This window comes from Kogia breviceps, chromosome 1 (assembly GCF_026419965.1).
Source record: "Kogia breviceps isolate mKogBre1 chromosome 1, mKogBre1 haplotype 1, whole genome shotgun sequence".
Classification (NCBI taxonomy): Eukaryota; Metazoa; Chordata; class Mammalia; order Artiodactyla; family Physeteridae; genus Kogia; species Kogia breviceps.
In genome coordinates this window covers 58855409-58877008 of record NC_081310.1, presented here as the reverse complement: position 1 = coordinate 58877008, position 21600 = coordinate 58855409, and the positions used below count along the sequence as shown (strand labels likewise).

The window sequence follows — 21600 nt, the reverse complement described above, 5'->3', positions numbered from 1 at the left end:
AAATGAATATATATGTTCTATAATCATCTGTATGTATGCTACATTTCACAATAAAATGAACATTTTTTAGAAGAAAAAATTATGGTAATAAGGACCACATATAATTCAGAGTAATAAGTAAAAGAGCAAATTTCAAAGCTGCTTGCAATGTCAATCACAACTCTGTTTTTAAAAATCACATGCATAAGAAAAAAGATCAGAGGGAAACACACCAGAATGCTAACAGTGTTGAGATTACAGATAATCTTTTTCTGTTGCCCATTTCCCAAATTTTCATAATTTGGGAAAAAAAATTATACTAAATCCCCCAAAGGAATCTTTAAAAGTATGAGTCTTTTAATTATTTTCAAATGACTCTCGCACCTGTTATCTCATTGCTTCTTACAACAACGCTTTGGGGGGAGTCAATATTAAATAGTCGATATTAAATATGAAATAAAGTTTATGGACTGGAACACAGATGAAGGGTTTATGACTTGCACCAAGTCACTCCGTTGCCTGGAGGGGAAACTTCGAGTGAGTCCCAGGTCTCCAGAGTCCTGCTAATCCCCTGGCTGTGGGGAATTGGATGCCCCAGGGCTCTAGGATCTCCACTCTTAAATGGGAAAAGCTGCTACCTGGGCTTTTGTCCTATGGTCCAAAGTGGGTGTCTATGGCATAGAAGATGGACTACACACCAGAAGGTCACCAAAGATGCATTCTCTGCCTGGGGTGCTCCTCTCACAGTCCCTCCTAACTAGCAAGGCACCAAGTCCATGGGTAAAATTCCCTAGAAATGTTAAGAGAGAAGAAGGCAAAGAAGAAGAAGGAGGAGGAGGGGGAGGGGAGGAGAAGGAGAAGGAGAAGGAGGAGGAGGAGGAGAAAGGAAGGTTATCAGGACCACAGGCTGTGTTTGAGAATAAAGTTGGACAACTTTTCTTGACTCTAGTTTTTGGAGGGGAAGAGAGATGATTGAAATGAGTCTGTTCCTCGTGCTCTCCAATGCCTTCCCCCTGACACCGTCTCTCCCTCCAGCTCTCTTAGGAGGGGTTGCCAGTGACTTGTAGGATGGCTTCTGCAGAAGGTCTCCATTCAAGACCCTTAGAGATCAGCCCAGGGCTCCTCATTTCAGAAAAGGTGGGGCCTTAGAGAAGGGAAGATCCTTTGCTCAGGAATACCAAAGGAAGAACCAGACCAGAACCCAGCTCCCCCCGTCCCCCCAGCGACCTCCCAGCCCACCCTGCACTCCCAGATCCTAGCCTGGGGCACTTAGCACTGGTCTGTCCTGCACTGAGGAGAGCCCCAGATGTGTGCCAGAGTTGTGTGGAAGGAAAATGGGGATTGCTCTCATTGTTTTCTTTGTGGAGTCCTATCTCCACTCCCCTGAAGATGGTCACTCCTGAATGTAGCTCAACTTCATCCACAACTCTTTGCCACTGACTAGGGGGACAGAATGGGCTCTGGGAGAGATTTCAGGGGTATCCCCAGCATGCCCCCTTTGATTCATAATTCATGATACCACTACTGAGGACTGGCTGTGTGCCTTATCCTCAGTGAATCCTTATGTGTTAGATGCTCTTACAAGGGCCATTTTTCAGCTGAGGAAACTTAGACACAGAGAGTGAAATGACTTATCCAAGATGACATAGCCACTATGTCCAGAATCAAAGCGCCACCTTCCACATTTCAGAGCCCACTATATGATGCTTCCCCATGTTTCCTGAGGAAGAAGACTCTTAAATTAGTAATTCCCCACATTCAAATTCACTTTATAGAAAGTGTGGGCTTTGGAAAGCAAAAGAAAGAAGAAAAAAAATCTACCCCACACCTTTTCTGGGGTGAAGTGGGTTGAGCCAGGAGGACAGAGCTGCTAGTACCCTGATTGATTTTAACTTGTGTTTCACTTGCCTCTCTAGAGATCTGTGAGCAAATACAATCTTGAGGTTTGATGAAGAATAATAATGGGGGTGGGGGAAGGAGTGGGAAGGGACTGTTCCCTGGACTAAGAAACTGCTAAAACCTTTAAATATCGCTTGAACTTTTTTTTTCCCTCTTTTGGCTCCCTGCAATGTTTTGATGTTGAGATTCGGTTGCCACAGTGGGCTGTTTTTAGCTGCCTAGTTCCATCCCCTCCCCTTTTAACTTTTTTTCCTTCCTTTTGCACATGCCCCAACATGAAGTTTCCAATTCTTATCTCACTCAGCAAAACATACTGGGGCTGGTCTCAATGTAGATTCCCCAGGCAGTTCTCCAGCATAAAACCTCAGCAATATTCAAGTCTCTGCTTAACCCTCTTTCACTGAGGATTAACCCCTGAAATAACCCTACCCAGGGCTTGCTTCTCAGAGAGGGGAGAGGCATTCTTTGCCTTTGTGTAGAGAAGCAGTTTGGTCTGGGACGCTTTTCTTGCCCCTCCTCTAGATGATACCGGGTGTGCAGGCTGGACAACGGTGGGTCCAAAGTCAGGGTAAAATGCGGACGCACAAAACGCATACTGATCACGCCTCGGGGGGGGGGGCACACACCTTGGGGCTATTCCCTCTCCCTGCTCTTTCCCAGTCTCTCTTCCGATTAGGCAGATTTCACAGCTCTCCTGGGGGCTGGAGGCAGGGAGGCAGGCAGCGGCCGTTTTTGTTTTCCTTGGATAAGAGTCTCATTCACAAGGGGGTGGACTTACTTCTCTATCAAGATTCTTATCGCTTTTGGAGTTTCAGTGGGAGAGCGAGACTCAGACTTCTGCGCACAGCTGACAGCATTTCTATCCAGGTGTGACTTGGGGATTCAAAACCAAGAATTATTAGAATGAAGCAGATTTAATACGAGGAACGGGAGGTACCACGGTAATACCAGCGGTTGTGAACTTCTCTGTCTCAATTGCCCTTCTCGTGCATTGTTTTGTGGAGGCTGGTCTGGCTGTTTACCTACGCCCGAAGCCGAATTTCCCCTTAACGACAGGACCAAAACCTCCACAAATCTGGCTTGGGTGGAATCCTAGTTTAAAATGTAAACTGGTTAAAGATTCCTGTAGGCATTTCACAAAGGAAAAAAAGGGGGGGTCAGGGGTACCTTTCAAGTGTTCTCCCCCATCTCCTTGTTTTGCTTTATAATGGTGCAATTTATTTGAGAGCAGCGGACAAGTAGATAGGAAAGATATGTAGATAACCCCCAAATAACTTTCATGTAAAATTACAAACGCCTTTCCTTTTGCTCTCGCGGTGTTCTAGGGGTTGTGCCGACACGCCCTGGGGTCTACCTGCCAGCCCGGGATTTACCTGCAGGTGCGTGGTTAGGAGGGCGGGGTGTAGGAGCGTGGGGTGAGGCCACGAGGCCCGTTACCAGGGTGAAAAGTAAAGCAAAAACAACGGCCCCACTCGGGCAGTGTGACTTCGCTGGAAACCCCGTGAGGTCCCGGACAACATCCCGGGATCCTGCGTGGAACCTCTGGGCTCCCGGAGGGGCCGGGGGCGGGGGGACTTCTAAGGCGGCTCTCCGCGTTGTCCTGGGCCCCGAAGCTTGGGGGGTGTCCCGTTGAGGCTCGGATTCGGGGGAGAGGAACCTGGGTGCAGGAGACTCAGTTTTACCTGTAACTCTAAGGGTATCTATGCCAGGCTGCTGGGCAATCGGAGAGGCTGGGGAGAGGGACAGATTCCCCGATGGTGCGGGACTGTGTGTGTGTGTAAGGCAGAGAGAGACAGACAGCCCCCCTCCTTCAGGACTCTTAACACCCGAGGACTGCAGGTGGGGTGGGGCTGCAGGGAGAGATCTGGGCTCTGAGAGCCTTCTAGTTCCTACCCCAAATTACCAGACTATGGCCTTGGGCCGTCTCCCTCCCTAAAGGCAGGTGGAAGCAGGTGCCCCTACACCTCACGGGCGCGCACAGGTCTCCCTCCCGGGCGGTAACGAAACATGGCTGGCCACACTCGCATTCACCTATATTAGTCCGTGAGCAGTTGACAAGGTCTCTGGTTCTGCCGCTTTCGAAGCCTAGACAGCTGAGGTCGGGGAATCGGAACCGGGAAATCGATTTTAAGGTTCAAATCCAGTTCTGCTGAAGGCTTGGCTCGAATCTGGGCCATGAGACCCCGCCCTTCCCGCCACCGGCTTTAGGGCGAAAAGGATTTCTGCTGAGGAGCCTTATTTCCTCTGCAGTTAGTGCGTCCCCATTCCAGGCCGTCCGGTCCCAGCCCAATCCTCTCTGGGCGCAGAAAAACACAGGAAAGCCGAAGACGGGTTTTTCCTCAACATTGCCAGAGAGCGAGGCGACCCCCGCCGCGCCCCGCCCTGCCCGCGGAGACTGAAGCACCTTCTCTTTACTCCTCTCCCTGGCCTCTAGGCTTCAAGCCTTACTCTTAGACCCTCTCGGAGTTGCCTCTGATTTTTCCAGGTCGCTCATCTTTTCACGGGCTTGTTCGTATCGCTGTCAATTTCAAACGCTTTCGGGTTGTTAAAAAAAATCCTAACCCCATAGGGTCCTACCACTAGGCCTGGCCTCAGAGTCGGGTTCCCAACCTGCCGTGAGACGGTTCCGCATGTGCGCCCGTGTGGGGTGTGCCGGGGCTGCGGGCGTGGGCGCACAGTGCCCGCGGAGCTCTCCGCGCTTGGGTTAACTCACAGACTTCTCACGGTCCCCGCCACAGAGGTCACCCCCGGCGGGTAACGGTGTGGGTTCACCGTAGGGGTACCTTTGAGCACTTCTCCCACACTGGGGAATAATCCTTCTGTTCCTATCCCGTCTCCTACTTGAGAGGGAGGCTTTCGACTACGAAGGGAGTATTTCCACGAAGCGCCAGAAAATGACCACGCATTTTAGAGAAAGGTCGCTGCTCGCTTCCAGCCTCACCTAGTCTGGGCAGCGGCCAGGTCCCGCCTCTCCAAACTCCCCCCTCCGCAACTTAGCGGAGGGAGAGATGCCAGCGCGGTGGAGTCATGCCGCTGGCTTGGGCACCATTGGCTCATGCCTGGAACACGCAGCGGCGAGTACGCACATCTGGCGGCCAGCCCGGGCGGCTCCGGTCCTGATATGGAGAGAGGGCGGGCGGGTGCGTGTGTCCCGGCGTGCGAGGCCGGCAGAACGCTCCCCGGCCGGCTCCTCCCCGAGCTTGCATCACCGGTCCCTCTTTTCCCCTCCTCCTCTTTGGCCCCTCCCCCCCCGCCCCCCCACCCCACCACGGCTTTCGCCCAGCCTAGTTCGGCTGGTTCTCGGGGGAAGCTATTAATAGCATTACGTCAGCCTAGGACTGGTAACCCAGAGAAGGGCGCGCCGCCAGCCCGAGGGCTATAAAAGGGGTGATGCAACGCGCTCCCCGACACAGTCGCACGCAGCGAGGCGCGCACTGCACAGAGCTCTCCCCGCGCCGCCACTCCAGCGGACCCGCCAGCCCGCGCGCCGGCTGTGCGCCCTCTGTGCTCGCCCGCCGGCCCCACAGACAAACAGCCCGACCCCACCCCGACCCCGCCCGCCCTCCGGACCCTGGGCGCCCCGAGTGGAGCCAGGAGGTGAGCGTTGGAAGCCGAATGAGCGCGGCAAGGGTGGCTCGCTTTCATTCTCTTTGCGCCCCTCTGGTAACCAGTCGCCGACCCCTGCGCCCACCCCCGACACTTGCCCCCAGCCTCTGGCTCCTTAAGAACTCTGGCTGAACTTCTCCCAGCCACCACTGCTTCTCGGCGCTTTAGAAACTTTATCGCAAAGAACTAACTTTCTCTTTTGACCTGGGGCGCGAAATGTTCCTGGCAACCGAGAGGTCGGGCTCCCGCTCCTCCACTGGCGTCGGAGCACAGCTCCTCTCCGCCCTCGCGTTTACTTACCCCCTGGGAGCGGTCGACGGGTGGTGGGTGCTCAGGGTGTCCGAGCCTATCGGGCTCGCCGACCGGCTCCATCCCTTGCTCGGTGCGCGGGCACTGCCACTCGCGAGCCCAGCCTTCCTGAGAGGCGCGGAGGCCGGGGCTCGCGGAAGGGCTGCCCCAGGGGGCTGAACGGAATGAATGGGGAAGGAACGGGCGAGCCGGGGTCGCGCGCGCGGCCGCTGGGGGTCGCCCTGCCCGCCCCGGAGCGCCGGGCGGCAGGGCAGCGCCGGTAGCCCGGAGCGAAAGTTAGTTGGGTAAGTTTACGGAGGTGCGCGCGCTCATGTGGCTGCCCTAGGGCAGAAGGCGGAGAGGGCTCCCGGCACAGATGCCGAGTTTCTGGGCCGGAGACTTCCTGTCCCAAGTTTCTCACACGCTTTTCTCTCGTACCTGTGACTCAAGCTCTGGCTCTTCCTCTGGCATTTCTCGGATTTCTCTGTTTTTCATCTGGGGAGACCCACCGTGGGGGGAAGCGAGAGTGTGAAGCCAGTTCAGATAATTGAGACAGGCTGTGTGGTCTAGGGGCCAGGACCCTGAGAGCTTACACTGCACTTGATGTCCTGGGCCTCACTCAATATCCCCAGCTGGGAAATGTGGGCATATAGACACTCCTGGCCACTCTGCCTGTTTGCGGGCACGAGGTGGTGGCTGGACTGGACAACCATTACGGCCCTGTCTGGACGAAGGTTTTCAGATTCTAGGGGGGTGTAATTGAAAGACAAGGGACCAATGAGGGGACTTGAGTGACTTGAATGAGGGGACTTGGACGTCACTGGCCGGCCTCCGAGGCAGTGGGGGAAAAGGGACTTCTTTGTGGGGCATCTCTTCCCTTCCCCACGTTCTTTCCACTGGAATGGTTCTCCTTCTCTGCTCCCCCCACCCTCTTTTCATCTGATCGAAATCACTTCCTTTCCTTCTAACCATTTTCTTTTCCCTAATTTCATTTCCAAATCGCACATGCTTTCTTACAAATAAAGGAGCCACTAATCCCTTGATGGAGCCAGACAAGAAAAAAAAAACAAAACTGGGTGCTCTCTTAATGCACCTGTTTCAGTGTGGGTGATGGTCACGTTTGGGGCCTCTGTCTCTTAACTTTAAATGAAGGAGAAACTGGTATGACTGTCCCCTTGTTTTGCATGTAGCATTTGTTGTAGAATAATGCTACTATTTGAGGATATCCTGGATGAAGACTGGGGTGGGGGTGGGTTTTGCAGTTATTATTGTCTGGGTGGTTTCAGAGGTAACACCGCAGGCAGCACTCGAGGCACACAGTGTGAATAATATACAGTACCCAGCACCTGTGGCAGCTATTGGAGCCTCCAGATCCTTCCTATCTTAATCCCACCATTCTCTCTCCCCCTCTTGGTCTTTTCTCCCCATTGTCCTCTTTCTTCTATAGTCCCTCCCTGTCTTAGTCCTATCAAAGCCTCCTCTGTGGTGAGTACAGGTTCCTAGGACTACTGACCCTTCATCTACCTGGCCAATGGCTCTGTTCTCCATTTGCCTCGTTGGTTGATCCTCACGGTGTTGAATCTGTTGGTGGTGAAGCAAAATGAACAGCAGGTGGGTGGTCAACAGCCTGGCCCGGGCTGGCCACTCACCAGCTTTATGGCCTTGGGCAAGTCACTTTACCTTCCTGGACCCCATTTTACTCAATTACAAAATGAAGATCTGACCTAGTCAACTCTAATACTGGGTGTTCTATCCCACTGGATAGAGCTCATGATTTCTTCCCTTTTCAAATGGGCTGGGCATGGGACAGGGTCAGTGGTTCCAAGTGTTACTCAGCCTGGGGAGGAGGAAGTACACAGCCAGGACACGACAGGAACCGGAAATGGTTTCATGTGTGAGACCTGGTCATTTCTCAAGTATTTGAGACCAGTGGAGACAAGCTGGGGCCAGCAAATAGTGGGGTGGAATTGATCTGGTGCACCAAGAGCCCAGAGGTCAAAGTGCAAAAGAAGCTGTCTGTGACTGACATGAATTTCTTGAGGGTTCCAGTTAATTCATGATTAATGGGGCTCAACTTCATTGACAGCAACATTATGAGTCCCCCCTGAAATGGGGAAAGTGGAATCACAGTAGTAATGGCTACCCAGGATGTGTGTAAATCCACTCTCACATATCTCATATGATCTTCCTGACAGCCCTGGGAGGGAACTGGGGCAGGCAGTATTGGTCTCATTTTACACATGAGGTGACTGAGGTCCAGAAAGCATGCCAGTGGGTGCTCAGCGTGTGAGTGGTAGTGATAGGCCTGCAAGCGTCACCTCTGTCCTGATGTCTAGCCTTACACCTACAACTGCAGTGTCTATATACCCACTTCCAGTGGGCTAGGAGAAAGACCAAGACAGGAAGTTAGTGAAAGAACTGGCTACCTACTATAAGATGTCTTATGAGCAGTGCTTAGTGGAAAGAAATGAAAATTAAAAGTGAAAATTCAAGGTAGTAGCAGCTACTAGGAAATAAAATCTGGGAGCTGAATTTCCAGTTAAAGAAATACATGAGTAAAGTTTCACTTTCTTGAAAATGATGAAACTACCGATTATATGACACGATTTCTGATTAGAGATAATGAAGCAGAAACAAAATGCAGGTTCTTTGTAATAAGTCTGGACAATTTTAAGCTCAGTATAGAAAGTCAGCTCAGAAAATCCTCTAAAATTTTTTCTTCAAAGGGGGATGTTCAAGGGTCTCAACTTTCTGAAAAACTGAAGGTTTAACTTCATTTTTCTTGTAGGGGCACAGCCTGAGTCTAGGCTGATCACATTTTAAGAGAATGAGGCAACAAATAACTAGAAAGTATCTCAAGAAACTGAACTTTAGCTGAGTGCAGGAAAAACCCAAATCGTTAGTTACAACTGCTTTACTTTCTGAATGGCTTTTAAACATTTTTACAACCTGTTTCCATCCTGAAGTAGCCAACCCAATGCTTTTCATAAAACATTCCATACCACTGGCATTCTTCAGTTTCTTTCATCAGGACTGCTGAATTTACACTAAGAAGGGGGAAAAATATCCCACACAGCAGACTCCAAGCCCTGAAAGCTCATTAATAAACTTGGGAGGTGAAATGGAACTACACTCAACTGTGGTGGAATTCAAACTGCCTGTGTAGAAGGGAGCCATGCAGTCCTTCAGACAAAGGCCAGCCCAGTGGTAGCTCTGAATTCCATCCCTGAACAACTGGGTTTTTAATAATGTTGGAAAGGGAGGGAAAACACAATTGCATGGAAGAATCTTAAGCCTCTGGCTTTGGAAAGCTGGTTTCTCAGAGTTTATCGGAAAAGTCTCCTCCCCGCATCCTAAGATTACAGGATTCAACTGATAGAAGAATATCAGTTCTGACTCATGACATAGGGCTTTGGGAAGAGAATCACATACATTTCCTGGGTTTCTCTGAATAGTCAACAATGGTGGCGTTCATTGGCCTGGAATTCTTGCCACCATCAGTGTATCTTGGATCTTAAGGGGGGATGTAGAGGTCAGGGTGTTGTATTCAGAAGTGTTTGAGATCAAAGACAGTGACCAACCACCCACCCACCTGGACCCTCCAGAGCGTCTGTTGGAGAACCAGCCCTGGGCTGGACAGATCCCTGGGAGGCCCAATAATAACATATTTCCTAGTTGCATTATATTTTCCAGGGCATATTCAGGTATTATTTCTTCAATGCCTTGCACAACTCTGGGAAAATAGGGTGATTGTTCTTAGACTTCTTTTACAGAGGAGAAAGAAGGCTCTGGGAGGTAAGATGATGACACATAAGGAAGTGAGCCTCAAATCTTGATGTTCTGACCCCAGACTGGGAATTCCTGGATAAAAGATTCAGTAACACATACTCCCTGAATGCAGGCAGCAGTCTGAGTGTGCACCCAGGCAAAGAAAGCTCAGGAATTCAATACAGATTTCACATTTTCCCCATGGCTCTTTGCTTAGTCTCCCCTCCATCACTTCAGTTCCAGGACCCTCACCCATCCCCATGCCTACTCCCAACCCTCAAGAAAAGTTTGCTCTGGCTTTTTGTTTGCTTTTACAATTTAGAATAATATTCTATGTTCTGTAAATTAAGGGCATGAGTTCTGGAGTCAAACTTAATTCCAAATCCTGACGCTGCCTCATACTAACTCTATGACTTTGGACAAATTATTTGCTTGTCTAAATTTTAGTTACTTCATCCATAAAATGGGACTAGGACCTAACTGGGTTCTCATGAAGATTAAGTGAGATAAGGCACATAAGGTTTCTGGAATGAAGGAGGCACTTGTGAAATGTTAGTGACTTGCCAAAGGGCTTCTTGTCTGTCTGGATTTAGCTAATGACCTCAGGTCCCTAGATTAAGAGGGATGCTCTAAGGGGGCTGCCTACCCTGAGAAGCCCCACACTCATCACCCCTGGAGAACTGAAAGCAGGGATGGGGGGGATGGCCACTGCTGGAGGGCAGGAGGAGATTTATGGAGGGCTATTCCAAACTGGGACCATGGAACCATTACTATTTCTGCCATTTCTTGCTAGCTTTTTTTTTTTTTTTTTTTTTTGTCCCTTTGTCTTCCCTGGGCTGTAGAATGATAGGGGGTAGATGGGACCTCAGAGGCCATATGATTTGACCACCCCTTCCTCATTTCATGTATTCAGTCAGATAGTCTCCAGCAGTCAGCAGGCATTGGGAGAAGCTGGTGCCAGGGGCTGGGTCAGGCTCTGGAAAGAGCAACAGCAGAGACTCCATCCCGGTGCTATAGGAGCTCCCAGACATTTGTCACATAAAGGCTGAGACTCAGAGAGCTCAGGTCACACCACACCTTAGTGCCAGAGCCATTCCCAGGCCCCCTCTGAGCCCAGCCCAAGCCCTTCCAAACATCACAGGGCTGAACAACACTCCCCAAAAGAGGTCCAAATTCTGAGCTCCTCTTTACTCTGAGGTCTTTTGCTTCACCAACTTTTACCTTAAAAAAGGGCTGCTCTAGTCCCTTGTGGCCTGAATTCCCACACCCCAGCCAAACTGGGGCGAAGAAATGCACCTGCTATAGTTACTGTCCTCATTCTCAATGACTTGGATCCAACTTCCCAAGGGGGAAGCTTCAGAGATACATTTGCTAAATTCAAGGGTCCCCCACTCCTTGCTTTTACTTCCACTCACTGGTAGATTCAACTTGATTTCAGATACCTTCCAAGTTATTTTTTTTTGAAAAGGAGACTGCAAATGGGGTTACATAATAGTCTGATTTTTTTTTTTTTAACACTCCTCCTCTTCCAGGACTCTTTGAGGCTACATTTGCATATATGCACACCAGCCAATACTAATAGCTCTTGTGAATTCAGAATAGCCTGAAACGCCACCTCTTATAAACTTCAACTAGGCATTTTATCCACATCACTGAGCTGTGTATTTTAAGAACATGTTTTACTCAAGATGAGGATGGTGTGAAATGAAAACAAAGCAGAAGGCGGAGGGCTAATAGGACCTTTCTTCTAGGGGTGGGGCTCAGGTATTGGAGGTCGCAGGTGCGGGGGGTCCTTGACCCCATGCCCCCAAATCCCTGAAGTAGTTTGGGTTTTGATGTGTCTTTCAGCAAAATGATGCTTCAACACCCAGGCCAGGTCTCTGCCTCGGAAGTCAGTGCCTCTGCCATCGTCCCCTGCCTGTCCCCTCCTGGGTCACTGGTGTTTGAGGATTTTGCTAACCTGACACCCTTTGTCAAGGAAGAGCTGAGGTTCGCCATCCAGAGCAAGCACCTCTGCCACCGGATGTCCTCGGCGCTGGAGTCAGTCACCGTCAGCGGCAGACCCCTCGAGATGTCAGTCACCAAAGCCGAGGTAGGTTCTCCCAGGGGCGCCCTTTCTTTCTGCACTTACATTTTGCACACCTACCATGCGCCAGGCATGCTCTAGGCAGGGGGCTTCGGCCATGAATAAAACAAAATCACTGCCCTCACAGGGAGCTTACCTTCCACTGGGAGGAGACAGACAACACACATGATAAGTAAATACATAAAAGAGACAGGCAAAGGAGAAAAATAAAGCAGCAAAGGGGGACAGGGGAGTGGGGTAGGAGTGGGGTTGCTGTTTTAAACCAGGAGTTCAGGGGAGGCTTCACTGATAGAATGGGCTTTGAGCAGAGACTCGAAGGAGGAGCAGATTAAGGGTCATATGGGTATCTGGCAAAAGATCAAGAATAAGGGCACTGAGGGAGGGGTGTGCTGAGTACACAGGATCAGTAGCAAGGAGGGCCAAGTGGCTAGGGTCACATGTGGGGTGGGGAGTGAGGCAGGCGCTGAGCTCACGGGTGGAGGCCAGATCACGTTGGGTGTCGTAGGCTATTGTAAAGACACACCGTGTACTCAGAGTGAGGTGGGGAGCCCCTAGCAGGGTTTCTGAGCACAGGAGCGACATGATGGTCTAAACTAATACTCCTAAACGATTACCCTGGCTGTCGTGTAACAGGCAGTAGTAGCGAGGGCAGAAGCAGGGTACCGACACGGGAGGGTCTGCATCAGGATGAGGGCCGTGAGGTGCTGAGAAGTTGTCAGCTTCTGGATCTGTCTTGATGGCACAGCTGATTTCCCACAGTCATACATTGTGTATGATTCCAAATAGGAGTCAATGGTGACTCCAAAATTTCTGGCCTGACCAGCAGTAAAGATGGAGAGCCTATTTGCTGCTGAGGTTGGGACTGCAGGACATTGGGTGGGACAAGAACAGGCGTCCATCCTGTTCAATGCCCCAGCGGAGGTGTGAAGGAGGCAGTTGGATACGTGGGTCTGGAGCTGAGAGGGGAGTCGGGGCCAGAGATACAGAGTTGGAAGCCATCAGCATATGGATGGTATTGAAAGCCATGAGTCTGTATGAGATCACCTTCTGTGTCCAGTTGTTCTGAAGAAGAAGAGAGTGTGGTGATTGTTTTCATCACTATGAGAACCCAGGTGGCCAGGCTGTGGCACAAGGACCAGTCGGCCATGCTCACAGCCTCGGTACAGGTTCTGCTCCAAGTTCACTTCTGTCTCTGACACTTGTGCTGTTCTCCACTCGGCAGCCTTTTATAAGGCACCTGGAGTAACAGGCATGGTGAGAAGTTTGGGAGGTGCTTGCTGGCAATGCTGTGGTGGTTCAAGGACTTCAGAGCTGAGGTCTCAGCTGTTTTGTTGGCCTCCCCCTCATGGATGAAAGATGGGAGTGTTTCAAGCTCACTTAACTGGCATGATCATTGCCTTTAGGCAAGAAGTAGTGGACCTGGCCAGAAAAGAACTGAGTTTGGCATTTGTTAAGGGTCTAGCAGAGGGCCTGGCTGAGAGCGTTAGCATTCAGTGAATGGTAGGCAGGACTACTATATGATGCTATATCCTTAAGGCAGCATTAGGGGCATTGGCTGTACCCCAGTTAACCTCAGGGCAAGTCACTGGTGCCCAGTCCAATATTGGAAAGTGCAGGGTGGAACATAGGACACTCAAGGACAAAATTTTAAAAAAATTTTTTCTAATTAAATCTTGAAATTACAGGATGCAGTGGAAGTAGTGGGGTGCCATGGAAGGAAGGAAAGCATTTTGGAGGGATATTTGGAGGGCTCTCCAGAGGAAGAAGCAGGCAGCCAGCTTCATGGAAGCACTCCTTAAAAGTCATCCAACTCATGTACTGTGATTTTTTGTTCATCAAGTGACCTTCTGATCTTAGGTCAGTTTAACAAGTAAATTTTTCTACTGGGAAGAGAATGCACCAAATGACCTAGCTGAATGTTCTGGTCTCCTTGGTGGCTGTAATTCTCCACTTAAGGCACTGAGCCTGTGAAACCCACAGGCACCCTGTGTGTCTGGTCAGCGTGAGCCTCCTCCCCAGATCCCAGGCACCTCTGGGAACACAGCATGGTGGAATGAGGCAGCTGTGGCCAAGAGAGGACACAGGACTGGGAGCCACAAGCCTGGGTTTTACATCCAGTGTTGTAGCCTACTGGTCTGCTGACCATGAGCTGGTGATTCCTGGGCTTCCCTTGGCACATTACTTTGGCCACTCAGTACCTCATTTGCACATCAATAAGTGAGGGGATTGATCTAAATGGCCTTCAAAAAGGCTTTTCCATGTCTGACAGTTTGTGACTCTGAGATTTGCTCTACTTTCAAGTACTTCCTCTGATGAGAATACTTTGAATCCTCCCCCCTATCCAAAAATATCTGTAGAGTTAGTTGCAAAGGAAATTCTAGATTTGCTGAATTCTTAATGAAGACATTGATGATGAGGTTAATGATGATAATAACTAAAGCTTCCATAGCACCTAAACCCTGTGCAGAGAGCTTTACAAAGTAACTAATTTGACCCTCATCACAACCCTATTGGGTGGGTAAGATTATTGACCCCATTTTACAAATGAGGAAACTGAGGCTTAAAAGAGCATAGTAACTTGCACATGGTCTCACAGCTAATAGGCAGTGAAGCTGAGACTCAAAGGTAGTTTAATCTAAACCCAATGTCTGCCTATGTGGTTCTGGGATCCAAGACATAAAAGGTAGAAATGCCTCTCATCGTATTTCCCCCTTGGGCTTTGTTTCCCTACATTGTGAAGCCTCTATCTCAGCCCAACCTTAAGTCAGTGTCATCTAATCCAAAGTCAGAGGTGAGGTGATCGTGGCGTCTCAGGATCTCTTTGATTTGCGGTGAGGCTCCCATGGCCTTTCCTGCTGTCTGGAGCAGTGACAAGTGACATGACAGAGTTCTGACATTAGTGGCCTAAACCATCACCGACTCTGCTCACTGTGAGTGCTTCACTCCCGCTGGACTCTGGTCTCTGAGCCAAGTCCAGCAGCCAGACTTTGCTGGTTCCCCATCAGTTCTTAGGCAAAGTCAGGATCAGAGTGAACTTCACAGAGGACCAGATGGTAAAGCAGGACAGGGTTTTGTTCTCTGAGGATCGCAGGGCTGGCTCAGGGTGGGGCACAGAGGAAGAGATCAATATCAACTTGTTGGATGAATCAATGGATGGTTCTGGTTCTCCACCCAGAGGTGGCACCAAGCCATGGGCTGATAACGCCACTTTGGTTGGGGAATAGGCTTGGGTTCCTCTTCTCCAGGAGGTGCACGGGCTTCTCCTGAATTTAGGAAGGAGGTGCTATGATGATGTTCCAGGTGAAGATAGAGACGAATCGAAGAAGAGGCAGGGGGAATGGGTGGCAAGGTGTTATTCCTGAGGTCATTCCTGGTTCTAGGGGAAAGGACATATTTACTGAACAAAATCTGTTTCTTGCTCTAGTTGATAACCAATAGTTATCACTTTGAATATCAAACTCCTATTTTAAAATACAAATGCTTTTTAAAAGTAAAATAAATTTAATTTACTAATATTGCCAATATAATTTTAACTGTTCTTTGATTTTTCATTCTTGTGTGTGTGTGTGTGTGTGTGTGTGTGTGTGTGTAGAGGTTTCACGTGAAAGTCTAGGGCTTTACTTCTCCCGAATTCTTTAGGGCTGCCCCGGTTTGTCAGTTTTAGCTGGAAATAAAAGGCAGTGTATTTGAGGTGGACTGAATTTCTAGCCTCCCATTAAGCTTGTGCCTCTTGAATTTTACAGGTAGCCCCTGAAGAAGATGAAAGGAAAAAGAGGCGACGGGAAAGAAATAAGATTGCAGCTGCCAAGTGCCGAAACAAGAAGAAGGAGAAGACAGAGTGCCTGCAGAAAGTGAGTGCCTGTGTGCCTTGCTCCTTCCTCTTGCCCTGCCAACCTCACGTCACGTGAGGAAGGGGAGTTTGAAAGCCCCTGCCCAGAAGTGCTTTCCCAGGAAGGGCATTGTATCTGGTAGCAGAAATGCCAGTTGCAGAACGACGAAGTAGTAAAGCTGTTAGCACAATGAATGTGACTCTGGATGTGTAAGAAGCAGGTGTGTGAATTAAAAACCACAAGATCATCTGGTGCCCATATTCCCCCTCGGCCGGTCCATACACATCCAGAAGCCTCCGGGCTATGGGATATGTCAGTCCAGTGAAAGAGGCTTCACTCGCCCATTTTCCTCAGAAAAGGAAGCTGCCACCTCTCATTTGGCTCACTGTGAAAAGCCTTTAATTAATCTCTTCAAACAAGCTATTTCCTTAATCTACAGGCAGAGGTTACACTTTCCTTGCATTCCTCTCTCGTTCTTAACTCTGCAGCCCTTCTCCCTGGTGCATCCAATAGTCTGTGCTCCCAGCCGGCTGCCCTTCCAGAAGGGAGAAGCACCAGTGGCCACGGCATCTGCGGGCAGGTGAAGCAGGCCGTGATGCGGTGTTCCCAGTGGCTGTGTCCCCTCTCCCAAGTGTAGACAGGCCAGGGCAGAGTCTTCACCCAGGTTCCACAGGTCCCCAAGGGCTCTGTCAGTTGCTTCAGGGGGTCAGTGAAAATTAAGACATTTTGCTTTATTGCTATGTACATTCTCTCTGGGGAGATGAGCTTCTCAGTGAAATCAGTGACTCACAGAAGACTAAGCACCATGAGTCTGGATTGCCTTCCAGTCCCCAAGGCCCTTTTGGGTCCAGAAGACCCGCCCATGGGCTGTTGTACTTGTGCAAAGGAGATCTCTTTGCCGTTGCTTCTATTGCTGTTTCGTTACTATTAGGGTCACAACCTGCCTCAACCTTGAGTGGAAACTCAAGGCATCTCTGAAGGAGCCTCGAAGTTCAAAGGCTTCTCCAGGCTCTGGATACTCCCAAACCTAATGCTGCTGTCCCAGCTTTGTGGGGCACTGTAGCAGGGAGCCAGCAGCCACTCCCAGCTTGATGAGCCCCGACATGTCCCTGCTGTTACCCCTTGCCACCCAGGGGCCACCAGCAGGCCACCCCGCTCCTCACTGGCCCGTGGCTTCCCTTCCTGACCCCTCTGCTGCTTGTCCCCCAGGAGTCAGAGAAGCTGGAGAGTGTGAATGCCGAACTGAAGGCCCAAATCGAGGAGCTCAAGAATGAGAAGCAGCATTTGATATACATGCTCAACCTGCACCGGCCCACCTGCATTGTCCGGGCTCAGAATGGGAGGACTCCAGAAGATGAGAGAAATCTTTTCATCCAACAGATAAAAGAGGGAACATTGCAGAGCTAAGCAGCCATGGTATGGGGCAACTGCGGAGTCCTCATCGAATCCTCCTTTTACATCCGAAACCCTGAAGCCACTGGAGATCTGACTTTCTGTGCACCTCTTGAATCCCAGCAGCAAAGAACCATCAAGGCGAGAGGGCCCTCAGTGACTCAGCCAGGCCTTTCCACTCTACCCCAGAGTGGACTTTGGACAAGGGCACCGAGGGCATCTTTTTCCTCAACTCCAGAATTTACGCCTTAACATCTTGGCCATCCTTGGATTCTCCAGATGGCCCCTGGTTAGGGTCCTGCCTGCCTTTCATCTGGATTCTGCAAAAACCAGGTCTCCCACCATTAGGATTCATGCAGAAGAAGCATCTGTACCTTGGGTGGGTGGGGTGGGGCCACCTCCTCTGCTGCCGCTGCCACTGTCACTTGCAGGGGATGTGGAGTGAGAATGGCATTTTGTGAAGTTGTGTGATGGCTAGGGTTGTGCTTTCTAGCAAATATGCTGTTCTGTACAGGAATTACCGTGTGCAAGGCATTCGTTTCAAAACTAGGCGTTGTGCTCTTCTGATGTTTGTGCCACACAACACCACTGTGACTTTCTCGTGACTTTCCTCAGATCTGGTTTCTGAGAATTTGAGGGGGCTATCAGCATGTGCAGTGCCTTGCAAAGTATTCAGGTGGCCAGGAGAGCTTGTCAGCCCCAGGAGAACAGAATTGTGCCAGCCTGGACTGAGTGCAGTTTTGCGCCAACAGAGAAGGCCTCTTCCCCTTGGCACCCAAGCATTAACACAGGTCCTCTGTTGCAAACTCAGTTATAATGTCACAGGAAGAAAGCAGAAACAGGGTCCAGCTTCCGAAGGGTTAGGATTCTCTGCTCAGTGACTTAGGTCAGGAATTTTTTCTAGGCCGGAAGAGCCAAAGAATATTCCATTTTCCTTTTCTTGCGGTTGAAAACCACAATCAGTGGAGACGCATTTGAAGCCAGGTGATGCCTAGGCTTTAGCATTATTAGATGTAATGGCATTGTTTCTGTCATGCAGATGTTTGTAGAAATCGGGCCCAGAGCATTTATAGCTGTGAGACAGTCACTCACACTGGCCACGAGGACTCTGGCTACTGTCTGTTTAAATTCTGACATTTCTGTGAAATCCTCAGAGTGTTTAATCCTACTCAGTAGTATCATTACAATTTTCTGTAAAAGAAGATATTACTTATTTATCCTAGTATTCCTAACCTGTCAATATAATAAATATTGGAACCAAGACATGGTGAACTTAAGTGTTGTGCTGGTTTGTGTTCTTTTAAATTGGTGGTTGTTGAGATCTAACCATTCCTCTCCCCTCTCCTTTGGAGACGGTAGTGTAGGGGGTGGTCTCGAGCTTTAAATATTCTGCAGGTGTTGTTCTTTGTTCTCTGGGGTGCCACTAGGTGAGATTTTTGACTTTCAATCCTGTTCCTCAGTCTGTGGTTTGTGACACTCAATTTCTCATTGACAAACCCTAGGACACAACAGCAAGCATATCCTTTAGATTGTTTGATATTAAGATAGAATTTCGGGGGCTTCCCTGGTGGCGCAGTGGTTAAGAATCCACCTGCCAACGCAGGGGACATGGGTTCGAGCCCTGGTCCAGGAAGATCCCACATGCCATGGAGCAACTAAGCCCATGCGCCACAACTACTGAAGCCTGTGTGCCTAGAGCCCGTGCTCTGCAACAAGAGAATCCACTGCAATGAGAAGCCTACGCACCACAATGAAGAGTAGCCCCCGCTCGCCACAACTAGAGAAAGCCTAGAGCAACAAAGACCCAACACAGCCAAAAATAAATAAAATAAATTTATTTTAGAAAGATAGAATTTTGATATAAAATCTGAATACCTCAACTACCGGTTTCTCTGAATATACAAAAGCCTAAAATGTACACCTGTTGCTCAACTTGAACCTTACAAACTGTCACAGAACTCCTCGTGTTCACTTGAATTACATCTCTTATAACGTCCAAGTTTGTGTCTCATTGTTGCAAATAGGTTATTTCAAATTTGGAAAAGAATGGCAGTGAGGATGGAGAGGAAGAGAGAGTATAACTTTAGACAGGATAGGTGTGATAATTCAAAGAAAACAGTCCACCTAATTTTCTGGAATCTCCAGAGCATATGATTCCTTAGGTCTGGAACAGAACCAGGGTCCCTTGCTCTTTCCCTGTGCACATATGTAACACTCACAGGCTGGGAATAAAAATTGGCTACTTGCCACCAATGCCATTTTTCAGAGAGATCCTCACTTCCTTGAATGTTCATGCACATGAAGCATGCCTGCTCCTTTGAACTAATGTATAGTTCCTTTAAACTATCACCTGTGACACAGGCATCCTAATTTTGCTGCTTTAACTACGTATCAGGGGCAGTTCCTAACCTGCACAGAGCATCTGGGGGAAGTACCATTTACCACTTCTTTCAGGAGATAATCTATTTTCCTTGTCTTGGTGGAGAGGGATGAATTTCCTTGCATTTACCTTCTGGATGAGCCACCAATCAGCCGTTATGAAACTTAAGACAGTTTTAAAGCTGCCATGGACAACAATGAATTAGAGAGGAAGGAAGGAGGAAGTGGCAATGGCAAGAAAAACTGATCTGAGAAATGCATGTAAATCATCAGTGGAACTGTAAGTTCTCTTAACAAATGCATTAAAATAGTTTTGTTTTCTGTAACCAAGTTTATGTTTCCATACTTTAAAAAAAAGGATTAATAAGTATTTACCATCAATTTGCTTAGTTCATCTAGTTTCATGTTCGACAGAGAGGGAAACTGGGGGCTCTGAAAGAATAAACTCGGATGGGATCTCTGCCAGAGTCAGACACCTGGTTTGACAAGGTCTTTTCCTTGGGCCACCACCTGCTGGGGTTGTGATGTCACACTGGCAAGGCATGGAGAGCCCACTCTCCCTCCTGTCTCCTGCCCTCATGCCGTCCCCTGGCCTTTCCCTGAGATCTGGCCTGATACCTACTTTAGAATAAAGAGCTGTAAAGGGTTCTGGCCCAGGACAGGGGTCCTGGAGTTGAAACTTCCACTTTTTGCCAGGAGCTAAAATGCTATTTCCCCTCTTTATCCGAATTTCTCCCACGGGCTTTGAAGAAACCCTGAAACCCAAACCCATACCAAGCTTTTCCTCTCTTCCACATCCCATACTCTTTGGCTGTGTTCAAGCAGTTTCTCCGTGGAGTAAACTGTTTTCATGGATTTGCCTGAGAAAAAACCTCAGAGGCCAGGTTTGTCCAATGAGGATCCTTCTGAGTTCTCATGGTGGCTCTAACCCCAGAAGCTTCTCTATTGTCTTACCGAAAACTGCTGTCAGGAAGGAATTCACACTGAAGCTTAAAGGGCCAGTTGAACTAATGCCAATAACAGCTGACATTTATTGAGTGAGACAATACGCTCAATACTTTACATGCATTATCTCATTTAATCCTCACCGGCAACTGTTATTATCCCCATTTTACAGATAAAGTGGAGAGGTAGATAGCATGCCCAAGGTCACACAGGTGACCTCTCTAAAGCTGAAAGCTATGTTTTTTAACTATAAAGGTTCTAAGAGTGTGTGTGTGTGTGTGTGTGTGTGTGTGATTGTGATAAAATTCACCACTGTAATTTTAGAGTGTACAATTCAGTGGCATTCAGTACATTCACAATACTGTGTAACCATCACCACTATCTAGTTCCAGAATTTTTCATCACCACAAAAGGAAATCCTGTACTCCCCATTCTCTGCTCCCTCCAGCCCTAGGCAACCACTAATCTAATATCTGTCTCTATGGATTTGCCTCTTCTGGGTATTTCCTATAAATAGAATCATACAATATGTGGCTTCTTTCACTGAGTAGAATGTTTTCAAAGTTCATCCATGTTGTAACATATATCAGTACTTCATTACTTTTTATGGCTGAATAATATTCCACTGTATGGAAAGACCACAGTTTGCTTATCCGGTCACCTGTTGAGGGACAGGTGTGTGTATTTTAACAGAAAGATAGGCTTTATCCTCAAGGAATGAATCTCTATGGTGGGATTTCAAGCATAACATCAAACTGGAGATATGAGAATTGGGAGCAAGGGCTTTTCTCAGAACTTTCAAGTCACAATTTAGAAATCACTTATTCTGTGACTAGCTCCGTGGGAGTGGCAATGAGGCAGGATGTCTAATGGTACATGCTCCCCACAGGTGTCAAGGCTTCCAAACAACTTCTGCCTGGTAGGGAGGTTACTACAGGACAGCATCTGGCAGGCTCTTGGAATCAAAGCTTACAGCTCGCGCTACTCACCCCCCATTTCACTGGGGGAGGACATGTCATAAGAATAACTAGGTTTCCACACACAGGCTGTTTGCACAAGCATAAACGAAGGGAGGATCTGAGTGATCCACTGGATAATTTAATCCCCACATCAGCCCAATTGCTATCTTGGGTTCTCTCCAGAACATATATACACACATAGAATTAATTATGCAACTTCTAATAATGAAGCAGATAGGTCTTCTTAAAGGTAGTTAAATCAGTCCAGTTTGAAAACACTTGGCTGGGCCAAGCTTTCTTTGTGAGGCTAAGTACTGTAGTGGTTCAGAACAAAGGCTTTAGAATCAGGTAGACCTACATTCAAATAGTGCCTCTGCTACCATTAGCTCTGGGAATTTAAACAGGAGATACAACCTCAATTTATTCACCTGAAAACTGGGAAAAGTAGTTAACAGTACCGAGCTCAGTG

General features: G+C 48.7%; 1 protein-coding gene and 1 long non-coding RNA gene across 8 annotated transcripts in view; one reads left to right on the top strand and one right to left on the bottom strand.

Moving 5' to 3' along the window:
* Positions 1–18125, top strand: part of ATF3 (activating transcription factor 3) — a 52058-nt gene extending 33933 nt beyond the window's left edge. The window contains exons 1-4 of one of the 6 annotated variants that reach the window (XM_067032065.1): positions 5210–5475; positions 11389–11632; positions 15370–15477; positions 16666–18125. In XM_067032065.1, the coding sequence (XP_066888166.1) occupies positions 11393–11632; positions 15370–15477; positions 16666–16863 (546 nt within the window). In that variant the 5' untranslated portion in view covers positions 5210–5475; positions 11389–11392 and the 3' untranslated portion in view covers positions 16864–18125. The other 5 variants (XM_059076318.2, XM_067032052.1, XM_059076310.2 and 2 more) reach the window with 5 other exon arrangements.
* Positions 1–21600, bottom strand: part of LOC136794072 (uncharacterized) — a 321393-nt gene that overhangs the window by 138000 nt on the left and 161793 nt on the right. The window lies entirely within an intron of this gene.